Below are 17,917 nucleotides of genomic sequence, written 5' to 3' on the forward strand. Positions count from 1 at the left end.
GGGGGACCAGGATGGATTCTACAGCAGTGCTTGCAGAGCTACCGTGGCCTCTCTGCAGGCAGCACTTAGTGCTTTAGGATCCTCCTGGTCCAGGAAGGGTTTGCTGAGCAGCTGGATGTGTCCACATCACTTGGCAGCAAGTCCTTGAGGCACTGGGACTTCATCCCAGAGCCCCAGCTGCCCCAGTTTTGTGGTGGAGATGAGGTTGAACCCAGACCCCTGAGCTTTATTCCAGCAGCCCTATGGGATGCTGCAAAGTCATTCCCCAGCCTGGGAGTGCCCTTTTCCTGCTTGATGCACAGCACAGGGTGTTGGAAAGGGAGAGGGCAGCTCTTGGTCCCGGGCTGTCCTTGCCCAGCAGGTCTGTCGGGCTGACCACAGCACGCTGCTGCTGGAGAGCAAATGGTTGTCTTGGAGCTGATGTGGCCAGCAAGAAACAACTCCAGAATCGCTGTCCTGACCCCACCACCTCACAGCCCTTGCTCCTGGGTGGGGCAGGGTGGGCAGCTGCCCAGGGCAGTGGGATGCTGCCAGCCAAGGGTCTCAGCTGTGTCTGTCTCTGGGCATCTCCTGGGTACTGCAGGTCCCAGCTGCTCATCCTTCCTGGCTGTGCCATTGTTTTAGTTGGGGTGTCTGTGTTTGCTGCCTTCACACTTGAGCATCCCCATGGACTCGCCTTTCCACAGCTCTGGTTATGTTTGATTTTAATGTATTTAAAATTTCAGTTTTTTCCCTCCCTTCTGTCTCCTGGCAGTCAGTTTTTTCATTGATACATCCTTTTGCAACTGTCTGCATCTTAGAGCTGCTAATTCACTGCTGCCAACTTCCCCTGGGTTTAATTTATACAATATGTTTATTTTTACTGCAATTTTTTCCTTTTATTCCAAGCCAAGATAATTTTGAACTCAAGACGCCTTCTTTTATGATCGCAGATTTATGAGATTTTGGCAAAGCTGCCATAAGCTGTAATTACTCTTCATTGTTTTTGTTTACATTTCCCCCCTGATCAATTTTTGCTAATAATCCCTTTCAACTTGTGGAAATTGCCCTTTTTCCACCTCCGGGTGTGTTTCCTTTGATGCATGCAAAAATCCCTTCCCACAGTCGTGGAACCGGATTAGGGCTGTCCGTACCTGTACGAGTGCTCATCCTCTGCTCATGGCTGAGCTTTGCTCACATCCATTGTTCTCTGAAGAAAATGAGGCTCCCCAAGCCCTGGGGTCTCCAGGACTCATCCCAGTGGCAGCCTGGACCCCAGCATGTCCTCTCCTCCAGCTCCAAGAACCGCACAGCTGGTTCACAAGCTGCTGCCTCCTTGTCCAGGCTGGCCTGCAGAGCTGCAGGTGCATCCCAGAGTGGACATTCCTCACTCCTGTGCCAGTCCCTGGTCCCACAGGTCCTTGCTGCAGCCCCTGTGGGTGATGGCAGAGGGGCTTCCCTCTCCTTGTGATCCCACAGCCCATCTCCTGCCTGCTCCAGAGCTACTTTTTCCAGTGGAAGGCAGCTGCTGGCTGGCTGGCTGGCTGGATGGATGGATGGATGGATGGATGGATGGATGGGAGGGAGGGATGCAGCACATCCCTTGCCCAAGCAGGACCACTAGCACCCACCAGCAGAGCATCCGTCAGTTCAACCCATTGCTTTTGAGGGTGAATGAGTGTGTGAGAGGAGAGGAGGGAAGCCCTCGCCACGGGGAGGTGTTGAAGATGGGGTTTTCCCAAGGAAGGAAACATTTGCCTCTCACTAAAAATTCCCACCACCTGCAGCTGCTGGCTCCTCTGGCGCTTCATCTGCCACGGTGGGGTTGAAGGGGATGCAGGGTTTGCATTCCTGGCAAACCCCTGGAGATAGAAAAGGACAGCAGTGGGGAGATGCTTTGGCCTTGGGAGGGACTGGAGGGAAGCCAAGCTCCCTGAAGGAGTTTTGGGGTTTCCTGCATCAATCCTGGGGAGAAGCTTACTCTCCCAGGAGCCTGAGCTGAAGCCCCCTGCTGCCCAGGGGATCCCTTCCATGCTTGACAAAAGGCAGCAGCTCCTCCCAAGCCATTCCTGCTTGGAACTGCCAACCAGAAGCACGTTTCCAGCTTGTCAGTAACAACAGGCAAAAGTAGGAATGTCAGGTAGATCCACAGAGCCAATGTGTGTGACAGAGGGCATCCTTGCTCACCCCATGCTCGGGTTTGGGGGGTGTAGAAGGGAGCTTGGCTCTGCATGGGACCAGCAGTGCCAGAGGGGCAGCAGCATCCACAGGCTCTGGTGTTTGGGTGCCTGGGTTAATGTGGCACAAGCCCAGAGGCATGTGATGCTTGTTGTTTGCTGGGGAACCCTAATGGTGGCTCCCTGGTGCGGGTGTAGCCTGATGCCTGTAGCACTGCCTGTCCCTGCCTGTCCCTGCACTGCCATCACCTCCCCACAGCCATCCTGGGCTCTGACATGCTTCTTGCAGGGGATGGCTGGAGTCAGGGATATTTGGAGCAGCTGGATGGGCGGCAGGCAGGGCTGGCTCCAGGTGCTGGCAGCAGCTTTGGGCATCCCTCTGCTCTGGCATGCCTGCTGTTGCTCTGCAGAGAGCTGGTCACAGAGGAAGTTGCCCAGGTCAATCTGAGAAGCTTGGCTGCACAGGGACTCATCCTGCTCTTTAATTCTTCTTCACTGGCCCCTGGTCCTGCTTCCCCCCACTGGTGGCTCTGGGTAGCCCGGGCAGGGCTGTGGGGCACAGCTGTGTGTCACTGCAGGGCGGTGGGACTCTTGCTGCAGCTTTGGCTGCTTGCAGATAACATCTTTCCCTGTAAATGTTATTATCCTGTATATGTTTAGGCTGGGGGGGGGTAACCATCTGTGTTTTCCAATAAAAGCAATTTAAAATTGAAGCCCATTAAGGATAGCTCAGTTGGGATTCTGAGCAGGACTCTGGAGCCTGCTGGGAGCGAGTTGCTTGCAGCCTGTGCCACCAAGCAGGGTGACAAAACCTCATTTAGTATCAGCAGTGCTGGGAGGTGGCACTGGCTGTGCTCACTGTCCCCACTGTGGGTGGGGGTGGCCCCAAGGGAAGGAGGGACAGAGCTGGCCACAAAACCATGCCCTGGGTTTGTGTCAGCCCTCCTGGTCCCCTCCATGCTCTTCACATCAGATGATGGGCTGGTGTTAGTGAGGAAAGAGATGATGTTGTCCAAGAGCCAAGCGTGTGCTCCTTACCCAGTGGTGCTGTGCAGCCTCCAGGCTTCCTGCTGCATCCCAGATCTCCTGAGGTCACCTTGCCCCTGTGCCTGGGGACACAGGACAGTGGGTTTGGGAATACAGGATGCTGTGTCTAGGATACAGGAGAGTGGCTGTGGGTATCAAAGGGGACTGGGCAGTGCTGCCCTGCACCCTGGGCATTACACCCTGTACCAGGCCGCAGGGCACAGTGGTGGGAGCAGGTTATGTTATAGATGTTATACGGCAGCTTTTTGCCAGGATGCTGCAGCCAGGAGCTGCACATGGCACCTGCTCCTGCACACCAGTGACAGTGGCTCTGTGTTTGGGCACCAGTGGTGACACCAGTGTCCATCCCCTGGTATGGCTGTGCCACACTCAGCTGGCACTGCATGGTGGAGGCTAATGGTTCCTTTGGGGCTGGGGCACCTCGAGAAGGAGCTTCTGGGCATGGGATTCCAACCTCCCAGAGCACCCCTGTATCCATCCCCAAGAGGGGAAGAGAGACCTGGAGGCTCTCAGAAGGAACATGGCTGCGTTCCATCTTGGGCTTACTGGGGAATTCAGTCTCTGCTGGGCCTGGATGAGACTGGATGCATCAGTTTACCCTGGGACTCCCTCCCTCAGGGTATGTCACAGCCGATGGGGTCAGTGCTACCACAGAGAGCCATCAGCAGTGACAGTAGCAGTGGCTGTTAAACGCCTTCATCTGTGTCTCCTCTGTGTGGCTCCTGCATTCCCAGCAGCAGCAGGAGGGCCTCTGCTTGCTGGCATTTGGCATCTGCATTGTCTCCTCCCAGCAGCCTGCTCTCGCCTGAACTCGGACCACCTACAAGTCCCAGCTTCTTTCGGGACAGATAATGCTGTCCAGTGGGTCCCTGGTGCTGCTGGAGCAGCTTCCCAGAGAGCTCTGGTGGGGTTTTCCTGTTTCTGCTGACCTGTGGAGCAGCTGGTGTGGGGAAACGGACAGACAGGAAGCATCTGCAGCCATGAGTGGGATAATGTGGCAGCTGGATGGAGAGTGGTCCTGCCTCACATCCATCCTCACCTGCTTCTTCAGCAGGGGCTGAGAGGTCACAAAATCAGAATCCCTTCTGAGACCTGGAGCTTTCATTCTCCTCCCAGCCAGGCAGGTGAGAGGGACAATCCTGGATGGGTCAGTGGAGTGCCTGGAAAGCAGGACACATGCTGGGGTGACCTGCAGGACCCCATGGGCTGTTGAGTTTGGCTTCTCCTTGCTTGGAGCTTTCCAGCAGTGGAGCACCCTTCAGGGCAGTGCTTGCATAGCTGGGCCTTCACGGGGAAAGGAGGAGCTGGGAAGAGGGTCTGGAAGCTGCTGGATTTGGACCGTGGCCGTGCTCAGCCCTGGCTCCTGGCTCACCCAGTGGCATTGCCACGGTTCCCATGGCCAGGTGCAGCTCTGCTCCAAGCCCGGCTTTCCGTGTTTTCTGGTCTAGCAAGGCTGGGAGCTAAAGACCAACGGTTTCTTTCTGCACAGCTATATCAGCCCTGGGTTTGGTCCCCTGAGAATGGTCCAGACAAGGTGTGGGCAATCAGAGTAAGAGCGGGATTTTGGTGGGAATGGGAAAGCATGGCCCAGCTCATGGCATTTTCCTCATGGAAATGCAGGGGGAGTTTCACCTGGGATTGCTGAAATGCTGTACCAAGGGCAGGACATTGAGGCCATCCCCATGTTTGACACCAGTCCTGACCCCTGGTGTCACAAGCAGCTGAGCACCACCCAGTAACTGGGTGAGAGTGACCCAGCAGGTTCTGCTGAGCCCCACCAGCTTCCATCCCCTGCTCCCCCGCTGGCTCTGGGGCTGGCTCCTGTCTCACAGAGCTTGCAGGAGCTGTGACTGATGTCCTAGGGAACTGAGGAGCCAGGAAGGCTCCATGACTCCCTCAAACTGAGGACATCTTTCCCCTGGCAGTGCTGTGTGGTTTCCCTGGGGTCAGCTCTCCTTCCTCTATGGACTATCAGCCTGGATCCTGCTTGGCAGGTCAGAGGCACTGTGTGCAATGGAGATGATGGACATCATCCTAATCCTTAGGTCTCAGTCTGGCTGGACCTGATTTTTCAGGGAAAGGCACTGAATGACCAGGTGCCTCAGTGCTGGGTTCCCAGCACTGGGACCACTGGCATGACCTCGGGATGACCTTCGGGGCTCCGGCAGCGGGGTGTGGCGGGGTCCCCATCCTAGCTCAGTCAACCTCCTCTTTTCGCTCCCTATCAATCACTCTCCCTCTTGGAGTCTAAGTGGATCCCCGAGTGAAGTATCCCAAGTACCCCGTAGCTGCCGGCTCACAATGCAGTGAGCTGTTCCCGCGCCAGCAGCTCGGCCAGGGGGGGATTGAGTTTCAGCTTGTTCCGCTGGCCCCCGGCCAGGCAAAGCAAAGCTCAGGGCTGCAGGGAAGGGCCACTGGGTTTGCTCAGCCCCTCTCAGCTCGTGCTGGCAAAAATATCATCATCAGACTCCAGTAAAGCACAGGAGGCAGAGAGGGGCCTTTCAACTTGGGGAAGGGTAGAGATCTGTGGTGAGGGCTCCTCGGGCGGGGACAGACGGGTTTCTCGTTAGCCACCCCCCTGCCCCGGGATGTGGTGGCTGTGCCTGAGGCCAGCATGGGTACGTGGTTCCAGAAGCACATGTTCCTGCATGGAGGAGCTCATCCTGACCTGTGGTGTCTCCAGTGCAGATCCTGGTCCCCACTTGGCTGGGCTCTGACACTGTGTGTCACTCCAGCCTGGAGCTGATGAGGTGTTTTAGGTGGGCTTCCAGGTCATGTAAGGGACATGGTGACAAGGAATGATCTCCCACTGTCTCTGCCTTAGGATGACTTTGCTCCCAAACCGTCAGCGCGGTCTGGAAGCTTCTTGCCTGCTTTGCACGTCCAGCACTGGCCACAGCTGATGTGGTCATGGCTTCATGAGAAGCTTGCTCCCTGTGTAGATAATGTTGGACCAGGGTTACAATCCTGGCAAGTGTCCTACCCTGAGAAAGGAGCTTTCGTGAGGAGTGAAAGGGGAAGGGAAAAAGTTGTGGGTGGAAAAATGAGGGTGGAGGCTCCAGCTATCTGTGGGGCTATTTATTTGTCCATCTGTTTCTTTATCTGGATGAGCTTGGAGCCTGTGAATGTGAAGCATTTGCCAGGACTTCTGAGAAACTCAGGTCCGGATACTCCAAATTGGTCTGAATTGGCAAAGCTCCATGCAAGTAATTTTTCCGGATGGAGAGAAGTGTGTCTGCAACATGCACAGCTCCTCTGTTAATCCCTTTCACCTCCAGCCTCTTCCACTGTCCCTTGGTCCTGCCACCCTCCATCCCCACTCCTGGCCAGCCCATCCTGCTGCCACCAGGACACAGCATGATCCCAGACTTGTCACCCCCTCACAATTCTGTCCAGCAGTCTCATTCCTGATCTGGCCAGGTGGGAAAAGCTGGTGTAGCTGAGAACCCCACACTCACCTCACTTGTTGCTGAGCAGCAAGAAGACCATGTGGAAGCACAGAAACTCCCACCCAGGTATTGTCACAGCAGATCCTCTGCCTGACGCTGTCTTAGCGTGGCTTTGAGCATCTGGAAGTGGTGGAGTGGGGGTGATGATGTGACTGGAGATGCCAAGTGTCCCTCCAGAGCCACGGTGTGCCCTTGGAGCAGGCAGCAGTGCTGGGACAGCCTCCAGTGCTGGGGGAAGCTGCTCAGAGAAAACATCTTCAAAGTGAAAAGGATGGGCACTGGTCTCTGAGTGTCCTGTGGGGAGCAGCGCGGTTCCCAGCGGGAAGCGGGCCAGAGCTGCGTCTGCTGGTGTGGAGCAGCTGCAGATTTATTTATAATGCTGTGGGCAGCATGTGAAGCTGCAGATAAACAGGCGGGGGGGGAGAACAGAAGCAACAACATTGAGAAGACACTGCTGTGAAGGGAGCACTGTACTCAGCTGCAGCTATCACAGCCACCAGAGGTGGGCCAGGGGCCAAACTCCCACCCCTGCCACTCCCCCATGGCTTTGCTCCGTATCCTGGGTGCCACGGGGATCTTTAACGGGCTGCCAAGGCATCAGCCTCTCACCCTATTATCTGGTGCAGCCAAAGTAGCAGGATGGCACCATGAAAGTGGCTGTGACAGTGAGTGAAGTTGCCAAGGTGGTGGGCAAGGCATTAACAGTTAGGCTTGGGGTTGCCCATCCTGGAGCTGGTCTGTGTTTTTTGTCCCCAGCAGAGGAGCTGGTCCTGTTACGTGCCCATGTGCTTGTGTGAGCACGGGGCAGCCCCAGGTAGGACCAGGGAAGCTGCTGGGGGAGATATGGCCATGGTCATGGTGACCCACCATGGGTCACCATGTGTCGGAACCCAAAGTGCCCCTCAGACACTCTTGGATGTTCCGGGCCCAGGTCAGAAGCATTTGAGACCCTGGCATGCAGCCGGAAACCCCTGTGGCTTTGAATCTGATCCATGGAACAATTTACCAACCTTGCAGGAAGAACAAGAAATCACAAAAGTTTAGATATTATAGTAGAAGTAGTCACAAAGTGAAAGGAAGAATCTTTGAGTGCTGTACAGGGGGGTTTCAGGCCTTGTACAGAGGGGTCTGAGTTTTGTACATGGGGGTCAGAAGTTCTAAGATGGAGGGATTTGGGCGTGCCCTGTCCTCCTTCTTTCTCCTTCCTAACCTCCATGTTCATGGTGATGTTGGCACTCACAGATTGGTTTAGAGTAGAAAGTCACCATTCAATATAGGTAATAGGCATTGGGGAAAACCATAAACATTTAACACGTAATGTATGATATAAAAGATGGCACCAGACCCCTGGGCAGTCAGAGAGGGTGTCAGAGACAGTGTCAGTGTGTGTGTGTGTGCCTTTGCCTGACCTGCTGAAAGAACTGCAGCAGTTCAGGAAGAAAATCTTTTAGATAACATACAATAAACTACCTTGAGACCGGACGACTGAAGACTACTGAGTCTTTCTTTGAAGGCACGGGTTGGAGGAGAGACTTTTCCACCTTTCGGGGTCACCCCAATCTGGGGGTGAGCCCCAAGAACCATGGGCACAGAAGAGGCAGGGGCAGGGCAGCCCAGTGGAAACTGCAAGGAGCTGCCTCAGCAGGATGATGGGTTCCCATGCCTTGGGGCTTATCACACTTTGTGTGGAGCTCGCACCTGTGGCAGAACTTTGTCGAAATGATGTCCCTGGGCCTGGAGTCACCTATCACTCAGAAGTGTCCATGAGCATCTGGAACAGGCTGCTCAGAGAGGTTGCCCAGACTCCCCCTCCCTGGAAGTGTCCAAGGCCAGGTTGGACAGGGCTTGGAGCAACCTGGGATAGGGAAGGTGTCCCTGCCCATGGCAGGGGGTGGAATGAGATGAGCTTTAAGGTTCCATTCAAACCAAACTGCTCTGGGATTCTATGATTCATCCAAGATCCTCACAGAGCTGCTGATTGCATTGCAAAGCATCTCTTGGTGATTTTTGAGCAGTCTTGGGATTTCAAAGAGGTCCCAGCTGACTGGAAGTCAGTGAACATTGTCCTAATTTTCAAGAAGGGCAAGAAGGAGGACCCTAGAAACTAGAGGCCTGTCAGTTTCACTTCATTGGCTGGTAAAATCAATGGAGAGCATTATTCTGAAAAGTATTGAGAAACACTTGGAGGACAACGTAGTCATTGGTCTCAGCCAGCACGGCTTCATGAGGGGAAGTCCTGCTTATCAAACCTGATTTCCTTCTATGACAGGGTAAACCCACCTGGTTGATCAAGGGAAGCCAGGAGATGGAATCTTTTTTTATTTCAGCAAAGCTTTTGATACTATCTCTCACAGGATCCTTCTGGACAACCTGTCCAGCCCCCAGCTGGATAAACACATCACGTGATGGGTGAGAAACTGGCTCACAGGTCAGGCACAATGGGTGACAGTGACTGGGATGACATCAGACTGGTGAACTGTCACTGCAGGGCCTTGTCATTGCTCTGCACTCTTTAGCATGCAGTGACTTGGACACAGGACTGGAAGGAATTTGAGGCAAGTTCACAGAAGATACAAAACTGGGAAGAGCTGCTGCCTCCCTCAAAGGCAGGGAGGCCCTGCAGAGAGACCTCGACAAAATAGAGGACTGGGCCATCACCAACCATGTGAAGTTCAACAAGGGAAAGTGCCAGATTCTTTACTGGCGATGGGGCAACCCTGGATGTGTGGGTGGACTAGGGAACAAGAGGCTGGAGAGCAGCTGCAGGAAGGGACCTGGGGTCCTGGTCAATGGCCAGCTGTATCTGAGTCAGCACTGGCCTGGCAGCCAGGAGGGCCACCCGTGTCCTGGGAGACATCAGGGACAGCATCGGCAGCCAGACAAGGGAGGGGATTGTCCCACTGTGCTCTGCAGTGGCGCAGCCTCACCTTGAGTCCTGGAGCAGATTTGGGCACCACAATATTAAAAAGACATTAAGCAATTAGAGCACATCCAATCCAAAGGAGGCCAAGAAGATGGGGAAGGGTCTGGAGGGAAAGTCACATGAAGAGATGCTGAGGGCACTTGGTCTGTTCAGCCTGAAGGAGACTGGAAGAGACCTTGTTGTGCTCTTCAACATCCTGCTGAAGGGCAGCAGAGGAGCAGGTACCAATCTCTTCACTCTGATGAGCTGTGGTAGGACTTGAGGAAATGGCTGGAGCTAAGTCAAGAGGAAATTTAAGTTGGATATTAGAAGAAGGTTTTTCAGCCAGAGGTAGGTTGGGCACTGAACAGGTTCCCCAGGGCAGTGGTCACAAGTCTGTCTGAGTTCAAGGAGTGTTTCGACAACACTCTGAGGCACAGGCTGGGGTTGTTGGGGTTCCCTGTGCAAGGCCAGGAGTTGGACTCAATGATCCTTGTGGGTCCCTTCCAGCTCAGCCTATTCTATGATTCTGTAATTCTAGGTTAGACAGGGCCTTGAGCAACCTGGGACAGTGGAAGGTGCCCCTGCCCATGGAGCTAGATGAGCTTTAAGGTCCCTCCCAAACCAAACCATTCTGTGGTTTTACTGTTCTGATTCACACCCACTTGTGCTGACCCTGCAGGGTCACCATGCTTCACAGGGACCAGTTGTTGCCAATTTTCTGTAACTCAGGCACTCTCTTCTCAGTGTAACCCCATCTCCAAAAGGACTTCAGCATGGGCAGCAGCTTAGTGCAAAACTGCTCCAAAAGTGGCACATTGGAGTGTTACAGCTGTGTGCGATGGGGACCACAGCCCTGGGACCCCCTGCACAATGAAGTGTGATAAACAGGAGCCTCAAACAAGAACCTGGTTTCGGGAGGAAGAAGAAGGAAGCTGAGCTAATTTAGCTGTCTTGGAGATGGATCATTTGCCACCCGTGAGCACCACAAGAGAGAAAAGTTTTGGACAGCAGAGTCTTTGTAGAAGGAAAAGGAAATCCAATAGCTGGCAGCTAAATGGTGTAAATCCAGACTAAAATTAATGGAATATCTGGTGTTTTTTATGGGAAGATAATTTGCCATTGGAAAAACATGCTTAAAACCTGTGAATTTCTTCTCCTCCTTCTTTCTGGGCCAGCCAGAGTGGATGCAGAGCTCCAAGGGGATCCTTCAGCTGAGGATAAGGGGGTGGGAGCAGAGGTGTACTGAGCATCACATTTACACTGCACCGAGTTTTCATTAAATAAAAGGCTTTAAAAATGCAAAATGCTTCAAAACATGAAGTTTATTTGGGGAATTATTTGTAATGACTTAGAGTATATCTTCTTTTCCATTTTAGTCATTGCTATTAATGTACTTACTATGCACCACTGTCATTGATAGTTAAGATAAAGTAACAAATTCAGGGAGTTTTTAAAGCTTCTTGCTAGCACTGTGTGAAAAATGTTGTTTTCCTTTCAGATCAAACACCACTGGTGTTTTAATGAAAAAGCAAGATTCTCTGATACAAAGTAAAGACTATTATTGCCCTATGTAAACAAATAATCAGTTTAAAAAGAAATTTTGTAAATCTGATCCACAACATTTCGGAATTAGCTATTTTCCAGAATTCTTCCTAGTGGGAAAAATTGCAAAGAACTATTTTTTGCTTTTTGCTCTTGGAATAAAACCAAATTTCGAAATCCTGGTTTCCTGTGAACTGGAAACTGCTGGCTCGAACCAGGAGTAATGAACAAGCCACAGTCTGAGGAGGATTTACTGCCAGGAGTAGGTGCAGGGAGCACAGTGCTGCCGAGGCACTTTTTGGGGTGCCATTGGGGAACAGGAGGTCACATGCACGGTGCATTTGTCACCTCTGCATCCAGGCCTGGCTCTTCAGTGATGGATCTGTTCAAGGCTGAGCTTTTCTTCCTTTGTTTTTGTTCAGTGGAGTGAAAGTGGAGAAGGTGGAGATGCTTTTGGGGGGTTTGTGGCAGCATGCTTGTTTTTCTGATGGGGAGAAGGACAGCAGAAGGACATGATTACATCCAGTAACTCTCCATTCCCATTCTGGGACTACCCTTGGCAGTGTCCAAAGCCAGGCTGGATGGGGCTTGTAGCAACCTGGGATAGTGGAAGGTGTCCCTGCCCATGGCAGGAGGGTGGGACTGGATGGTCTTGAAGGTCCCTCCCAACCCCAACCATTCTGGAACTCTAAGTGTGTATGGGATGGACACTTCCAGCATTCCTGCAAGTGCATTTGTCATCCCCAGGGCATGTGCTGAAATCAGGGGCAGATTCACATTGTCCCTGCAGAGCAGAGGGACAGAATTTCCCCTCTGGGCATGATCACGGTCTCAGCACAGAATCACTGGCCATGTGCTGCCCTGTGCAGCCTGTCCCACCACGCTCCCCTCATGTCCAGCCTCGGTGTTTTGAGGCCTTTGGGCAGAATTTGTCGACTGCATTTCCTAAACTCAGGAATATTTTCCTGTTTTCTTAAACTGTCAGCCTTGGGTGTGGTGCAGAAAATCCCTGTATTGCCATGAGCGTGTTGCTGCAGACTTGGAGGAACAGAGAGTTACCCAGACTCTGGAAACCACTCATGGAAGTGTCCAAAAAAGACTTTTGAGCACTCCCTGGGAGGTGTTAAAGAAGTGTGTAGATCTGGTACTTAGAGACATGGTTTAGTGCTGAATATGGCAGTGCTGTAGTAATGGTTGGACTCGATATTAAATGGCTTTTGGAACCATGATTCCAAGTGTTTGTCCCATTTATTTCTGATGGGGCTGGCTGGCACATTCAACTGCTCATGATGGCCCAGATTTTGGGGTACCATAACCTGAGCACCCCTCCTTGTGCCATCAATGGAGTTAAACCAATCTACAGCTCTTTGGGATGAAAAGAATTCCAGTGCTGGAAGTATCCTGAGCTGCAGTAAGGGTGAGGAGTCTTTGCTGTTGCGTGGCTTAGGAGAACTTGTCTGTGCTGGTCAGTGGAAGCATCACCTGACCTATTTCAACCCAAATCATCTGGAAAACCAGCTTTAACAGTAGTTTAATTTTTTAGTACTTTTAAGTCCTAAAAGTGCTGTTCCTCTCCACATCCTACTGCATATGAGGATTCTCCTTGCTGTGCAAAGTGCTGAGAAAAAAAATATCCTGCTTTTGGCAAAGGAAACTAGAAGGAGATGGAGGATCCCTGCTCAGGCTGCTCCTTATCTGCAGGGGTAGAACTGGGCTGGAGTACCTGGATTTAGGATTGAGAGGAGGAAAATCCAGCTTGGCTGATAGATGGAAGAGTCCCCATTCATAGCAGGAGACATTGCCTGTTCTGGGCACCTTGAGGTCCCACCTCAAATCCTGGGATCAGTGTTGGGCCCCAAATGAAAATTAAGACATGGAGGGGCTGGAGCATTTCCATAGAAGGGAATGGAGCTGGGGAAGGGTCTGGAGCACCAGGAGTGGCTGAGGGAGGTGGGGGGGGCTCAGCCTGGAGAAAAGGAGGCTCAGGGGGGACCTTCTGGCTCTGCATCCTGACAGGAGGGGGCAGCCGGGTGGAGGTTGGGCTCTGCTTCCAAGGAGCAAGATACAGGACAAGAAGAAACAGCCTCAAGCTGTGCCAGGGGAGGTTTAGATTGGATATTAGGGAAAATTCCTTCATGGAAAGGATGGTCAAGCATTGGCCCGGGGCAGTGGTGAAATCACAATCCCTGGAGATGTTAAAAAAATGTGTGGATGTGGCACTTGTGAACATGGTTTAATGATGAACATTGTTTTGGTGCTGGGCTGATGGTTACACTTGATGATCTTGGAGGTCATTTCCAACCTTAACATTTTTTGCTTCCATGATTCTGCATGGGGGGCAGGGAGCAGTGGGCAGTGGGTGGGGAGCAGTTGGGTGGAGGGACCAGTATCTGGGTCCCCTGGCTGAGATGTGGCCAAAAGGCTCAGTGTGAGATGGGCTCCAGCCCTGCAGCCCTGGGCTAGCTAGCTCCTCTCCATCTCTTTCTCTGTCTCCATCTTCAGTCCTTTCAGCAGCATCCAGTGACTCCTTCTTTCCCCTTCCTTCCACAGAGACACTGATGGACTCCACCACGGCGACAGCAGAGCTGGGCTGGACCGTGCATCCTCCATCAGGGGTAAGGCATCACCTAATGGGGACCTGGGGCTGCTCTGGGGTCTCTTCTGCACGTGAATGTGGCAGGCTTGTCAGGCAGGAAAAGTCAGGCACTGATGCAAAAATCCTTGGCCATGTGGGAAGAGCACAAAAGGAGGTGACAGTTGAGGTTTCCAGTAATTTTCTAGGAGATGATACTCCAGAAAATATCCCAGTGTTTGTGGGATGTAGTTCCCATCCCACAGAGTCACGCAGTGTGGTGCTAGAGGAATCATAGTCTCCATAGAGCTGGCATGCAGCCACCTAAAAATGAGGAGAGGAAGAAACAATATGCCAAGGCCACCATCATTTGTCCCCAGTGTCTCCCTTGTTACTCCATTGCCTGTCACTTGTAGCAGATTGAGGGCATTAGGCTCAGGTCCTGAAAGGAATGTCCAGCATCCCTGGCATCCCATGGAGAGATGGGATGGTGTTTGCTGGCTCAGCAGAACTATCTGTCTTTACCAGGGCCAGGTGTACCCTGAAACACATTGGAAGACCACCCTGAAGAAGCTCCTTTAAAGAAGAGCTTGGGCAAGGCAGTGCATCAGGTTCATCCCCCAGAGGGTGCTGGGCACTGCCCAGGCTCTCCAAGGAATGGGCACAGCCCCGAGGCTGCCAGAGCTCCAGTAGCATTTGGACAATGCTCTCAGGGATGCACAGGATGGGATTGTTGGGGTGTCTGTGCAGGGCCAGGAGTTGGACTCAATGATCCCAGTGGGTCCCTTCCAACTCAGAACATTCTGTGATTCTGTGATTTCTGCACCCTTCTGCTCATGGGAGAATACCAGAGTGCAGCCACCTCTGTGTCCCACGTGGGGTATCACAGTGCTTCAGAGCATCCTGCCCACCTCTGGCTGTGGTAACCGGCAGCAGCCACAGTGTCCAATCCCCCCAGACCTGCTGCCTTGCACTTGGGTAGCCCAATCCAGTCTGGCCAAAGCCTGGAGATGCTTCCCATGCCCGTGTGTGGCAGTGGTGGCTCAGGCTCTGCCCTGCCTTCCATCCACCCTCTGCAGGGGCTGGATGAAGACGTTTCTGTGGACCTCACCCCCAGGCTGACAGCATGCCCTCTATCTGAGCCGACTTGGCAGAAGAAAAGAAACAGCCAAGAAAAGCCTTGTGTGGGGAGATTAAACCGAGCCGGAGCAGCGCGGCCGCAGTGTCGCGCCAGGCACGGGTGCTGCGGGCCGGGCCCATCACCATGATAAAGGGCAGAGCTGCCCCAGCCCCGCCAGTGCCCGCCGAGGGGGATGACGGGCACACAATGCGGGGGAGAAGAGGTCAAGTCTTTTTCTCTCCTGGCCCAGCCTTTCTTGTTAGCGGTGTTTCCATATGTGAAGCACGGCCTGCTCCCTCTCCCCAGCCCCGCCGTAATGAGGCCGGGGCCTGCTGGAAGCCGTCTCCCTGGGTTATTGTGCTGCTGCCTTCTTTTGAGCTCCCGGCATGTTAATTAGAGAGCCAAGAGAAAGGGAGAGGCTTCTAATTAAGCGTCGAGGAAGCGCAGGGGCTGGTGCACAGGGGTGACTTTCCCATCTGGGAAAAGGGAAGTCTGGAGCCAGACACTTGATGTGGCAGGGATGTGGGAGGATGCTGGGGGTCCCGAGCCTGGACCCCAGGGTGCTGCCAGGTCCCCCATCAGGGTGGAGATGCCTATCTGGACAGTACAATGCAGTTCCAGTGGTTGGTGGGATCACCTCTGGGCAGGGCCCTCAGGGGGGAGTATGGGCACTGTGCTCATCATGGGTGACAATTCTGCGGTACCTTCGTGGCCTCATGTCCACAAGCAGGACAAGGCCGTGCATCCCACTCAGAGGTGACTGGCCAGGTTGGATGCAGCCAGCATCACCTGGAAGACAGAAGCTGCTGTGTGCTCCTTTTTGGGGATTATTGCAACTGCCCAAGCAGTTGTATTATGTCTGGCTCTGAAACTCTTGTGCCATTCATATATGTCCCCAAGCCCTGCCTCCAGCATCTCCTGTTCATCCCAAGTCCTGGAGACCCTCATTCCACCATGTGCTGCTCCTGCCTGACCAAGGCTCCTGCCTGACCAAGGCTGAACTCTCTGGGCTTGTGTCCTTACCCTCCCTCGGGGCTGGGCAGGTGTGGGCAGGTTCCCTTGGCCTTGGTAGCTGCCGAGGTGGGTGTTTGGAGTGGTCCAGGTGAGGGAGAGCCAAATCAGAGGCAGGGCAAGGGAAGGAATTGCTTCTGCATGCCTTGTCCTTGATTCCCTCACTCCCCTCCCAGCCAGTGCCCTTAAAAGCAGGGAGATCCTGCAATTTTCCATTTAACACACCAAATTTATTTCTGGAAAACAAAGAAAATGTTCCGGCTGTGTTTTGCGAGGATGTTCTTCTTGTCCCCCAGTCCTGGCAGCATATTTACAGGTACTGCCAAACTGAAGTGGCTGGAGCTGTTGGGGATCTTCCCTGACAGCCTTCTGTTGGGCTGTGAGCCTTGATGTGCAAGGAGCAATCTGTCTCCCATCTCCTGAGCCTCTCTCCCCAGTCCCAGGTGCCCTTGTGAGGCCATTTACAACCTGAAGGGCTGGGAATACTCTGCTCCTGCAGGATTTTCCCTGGATTTGGTCCTGGCACTGGTGCTGGATCTGGGCTGTGCTGCTGCCCTGTCTTGGTTGTGATCCTGCATCCAGGGCAGGGTTGTGCTTGGGGTGTAACATCCATGGGAAACAGCTCGGCTTCCACTTGAGCAGTTTTATGAACAAATTCAGAAGGAGCAGTTCCAGCTGGCCAGGACTGTGTCACACGCCAGCAGGACTCTGGTCCCTGTTGCCAGCATCACACAGGTGCCCTAGGTGGGTATGGGACTGCAGGGAGGTGCTCTGCACTCTGGCAGGGGCTGGGCAGGGGGAGATGCTCTGTGAGCTGAGGGTTCTCCTCACACAAAGACCCTTCCCTGTTGGTGCTCCCCGCAGAGGAGCAGTGGCCAGTTACAGGCTGCAGCTCATGTCCTGCATCTCCCTCTCTGAAATGTCCCCATCCTACACAGAATGGAGATAACAAGCGCTGGAGGGTTTGGGAAAAAACACCCTGGGAAAAGGGCAGAGAGCTGGAGAAGGCCAGATGATATCACAGCAGCCCTGAGCTCTGTGGGCACCCAAGGGGACAGGTGGAACTGTGTCAGGGGGGTTTAGACTGGATGGCAGGAAAAGGTTCTTCCCCCAGAGGGTGGTCAGGCACTGCCCAGGCTCCCCAGGGAATGGGCACAGCCCCAAGGCTGCCAGAGCTCCAGGAGCCTTCGGACACCACTCTCAAGCACAGAGGGGGATTGTTGGGGTGACTGTACAGGGCCATTAGGTTGACTTGATGATCTTTGTGGGTCCCTTCCAGCTCAGGATATTCTCCTCTGTAACTCTACAGAGCTTCCTCCAGAGCTGGCAGTCAGTCAGCTGGGGAGAGCTGGGCAGAGCTTCCCATGGGGAAATCTGTCAGCTCTGAGCTGTCTTGCTGAGAAGGGTGTCGCTGTCATGGCACACCTCGTAGGCATGTCTGCATCGCATAGATCCAATTCAGGACAGCTGGGGTTGGGACCTGAGCACACCTGAGCACACCTGCTGGAGGAGCCCCAAAGCATTTGACCGTCAAAAGGGCAGGGATGAGGGCTCCAGTGGGACTTACCCAGAACCTCCCTTTTTGGGAACACAGCAGGATTGGCCGTGGTCCCATCCTGCCCCTGGGAAGAGGCACTGGCTGCAGGAGGTTTTATGGCTTTGAGGAAGCAGGTCCTGTTTGCCATGTCAGTAACCACAGTGGCACTGGTGGGAATCCCTGTGCTAAAGGCACTGCGTTCTTTGCCAGAGGCAGAGCTGTGCAGCGCAGCCATGGGCACAGTCCCTACTGAAACCATTTCTGCAGAGCAGTGGCCTTGCTGTCCCTCCAGCAGCAGAGAGGCTTGACCCTGAATCCAGGCATGGAGCATGGTGCTAGAGGCAGCAAGGTGGCCCTGAGAGGCCACTTTGTCCACACAGTGTGGAGCCTGCCTGGGGCGTGGTGTGGGTCAAACTCTGCCCAGGCAGGTACAGGGCACCTGCAGGGGGGTGCTGGGATGAGGTGCTAGGACAGCCTGTGGGATGGGGTGGGCACAGAAAGGGGCAGCTGGTGCTGGCAGAGCCTACGTGGCACACAGTGGGGATGGGAAGAGGTGAGGAGGGTGGGGAGCACCTGTT

The 17,917-nt window shown here is 53.7% G+C and overlaps 1 protein-coding gene across 2 annotated transcripts in view; it reads left to right on the plus strand.

Moving 5' to 3' along the window:
• EPHB2 (EPH receptor B2) overlaps positions 1-17,917 on the plus strand; it is a 127,819-nt gene that overhangs the window by 26,326 nt on the left and 83,576 nt on the right. For both annotated transcript variants that reach the window (XM_053963153.1, XM_053963155.1), the window contains exon 2: positions 13,650-13,714. In XM_053963153.1, coding sequence (XP_053819128.1) covers positions 13,650-13,714 — 65 coding nt within the window. The remainder of the gene's footprint in view (positions 1-13,649; positions 13,715-17,917) is intronic.

This window comes from Vidua chalybeata, chromosome 22 (assembly GCF_026979565.1).
Source record: "Vidua chalybeata isolate OUT-0048 chromosome 22, bVidCha1 merged haplotype, whole genome shotgun sequence".
In the NCBI taxonomy this organism is placed as follows: Eukaryota; Metazoa; Chordata; class Aves; order Passeriformes; family Viduidae; genus Vidua; species Vidua chalybeata.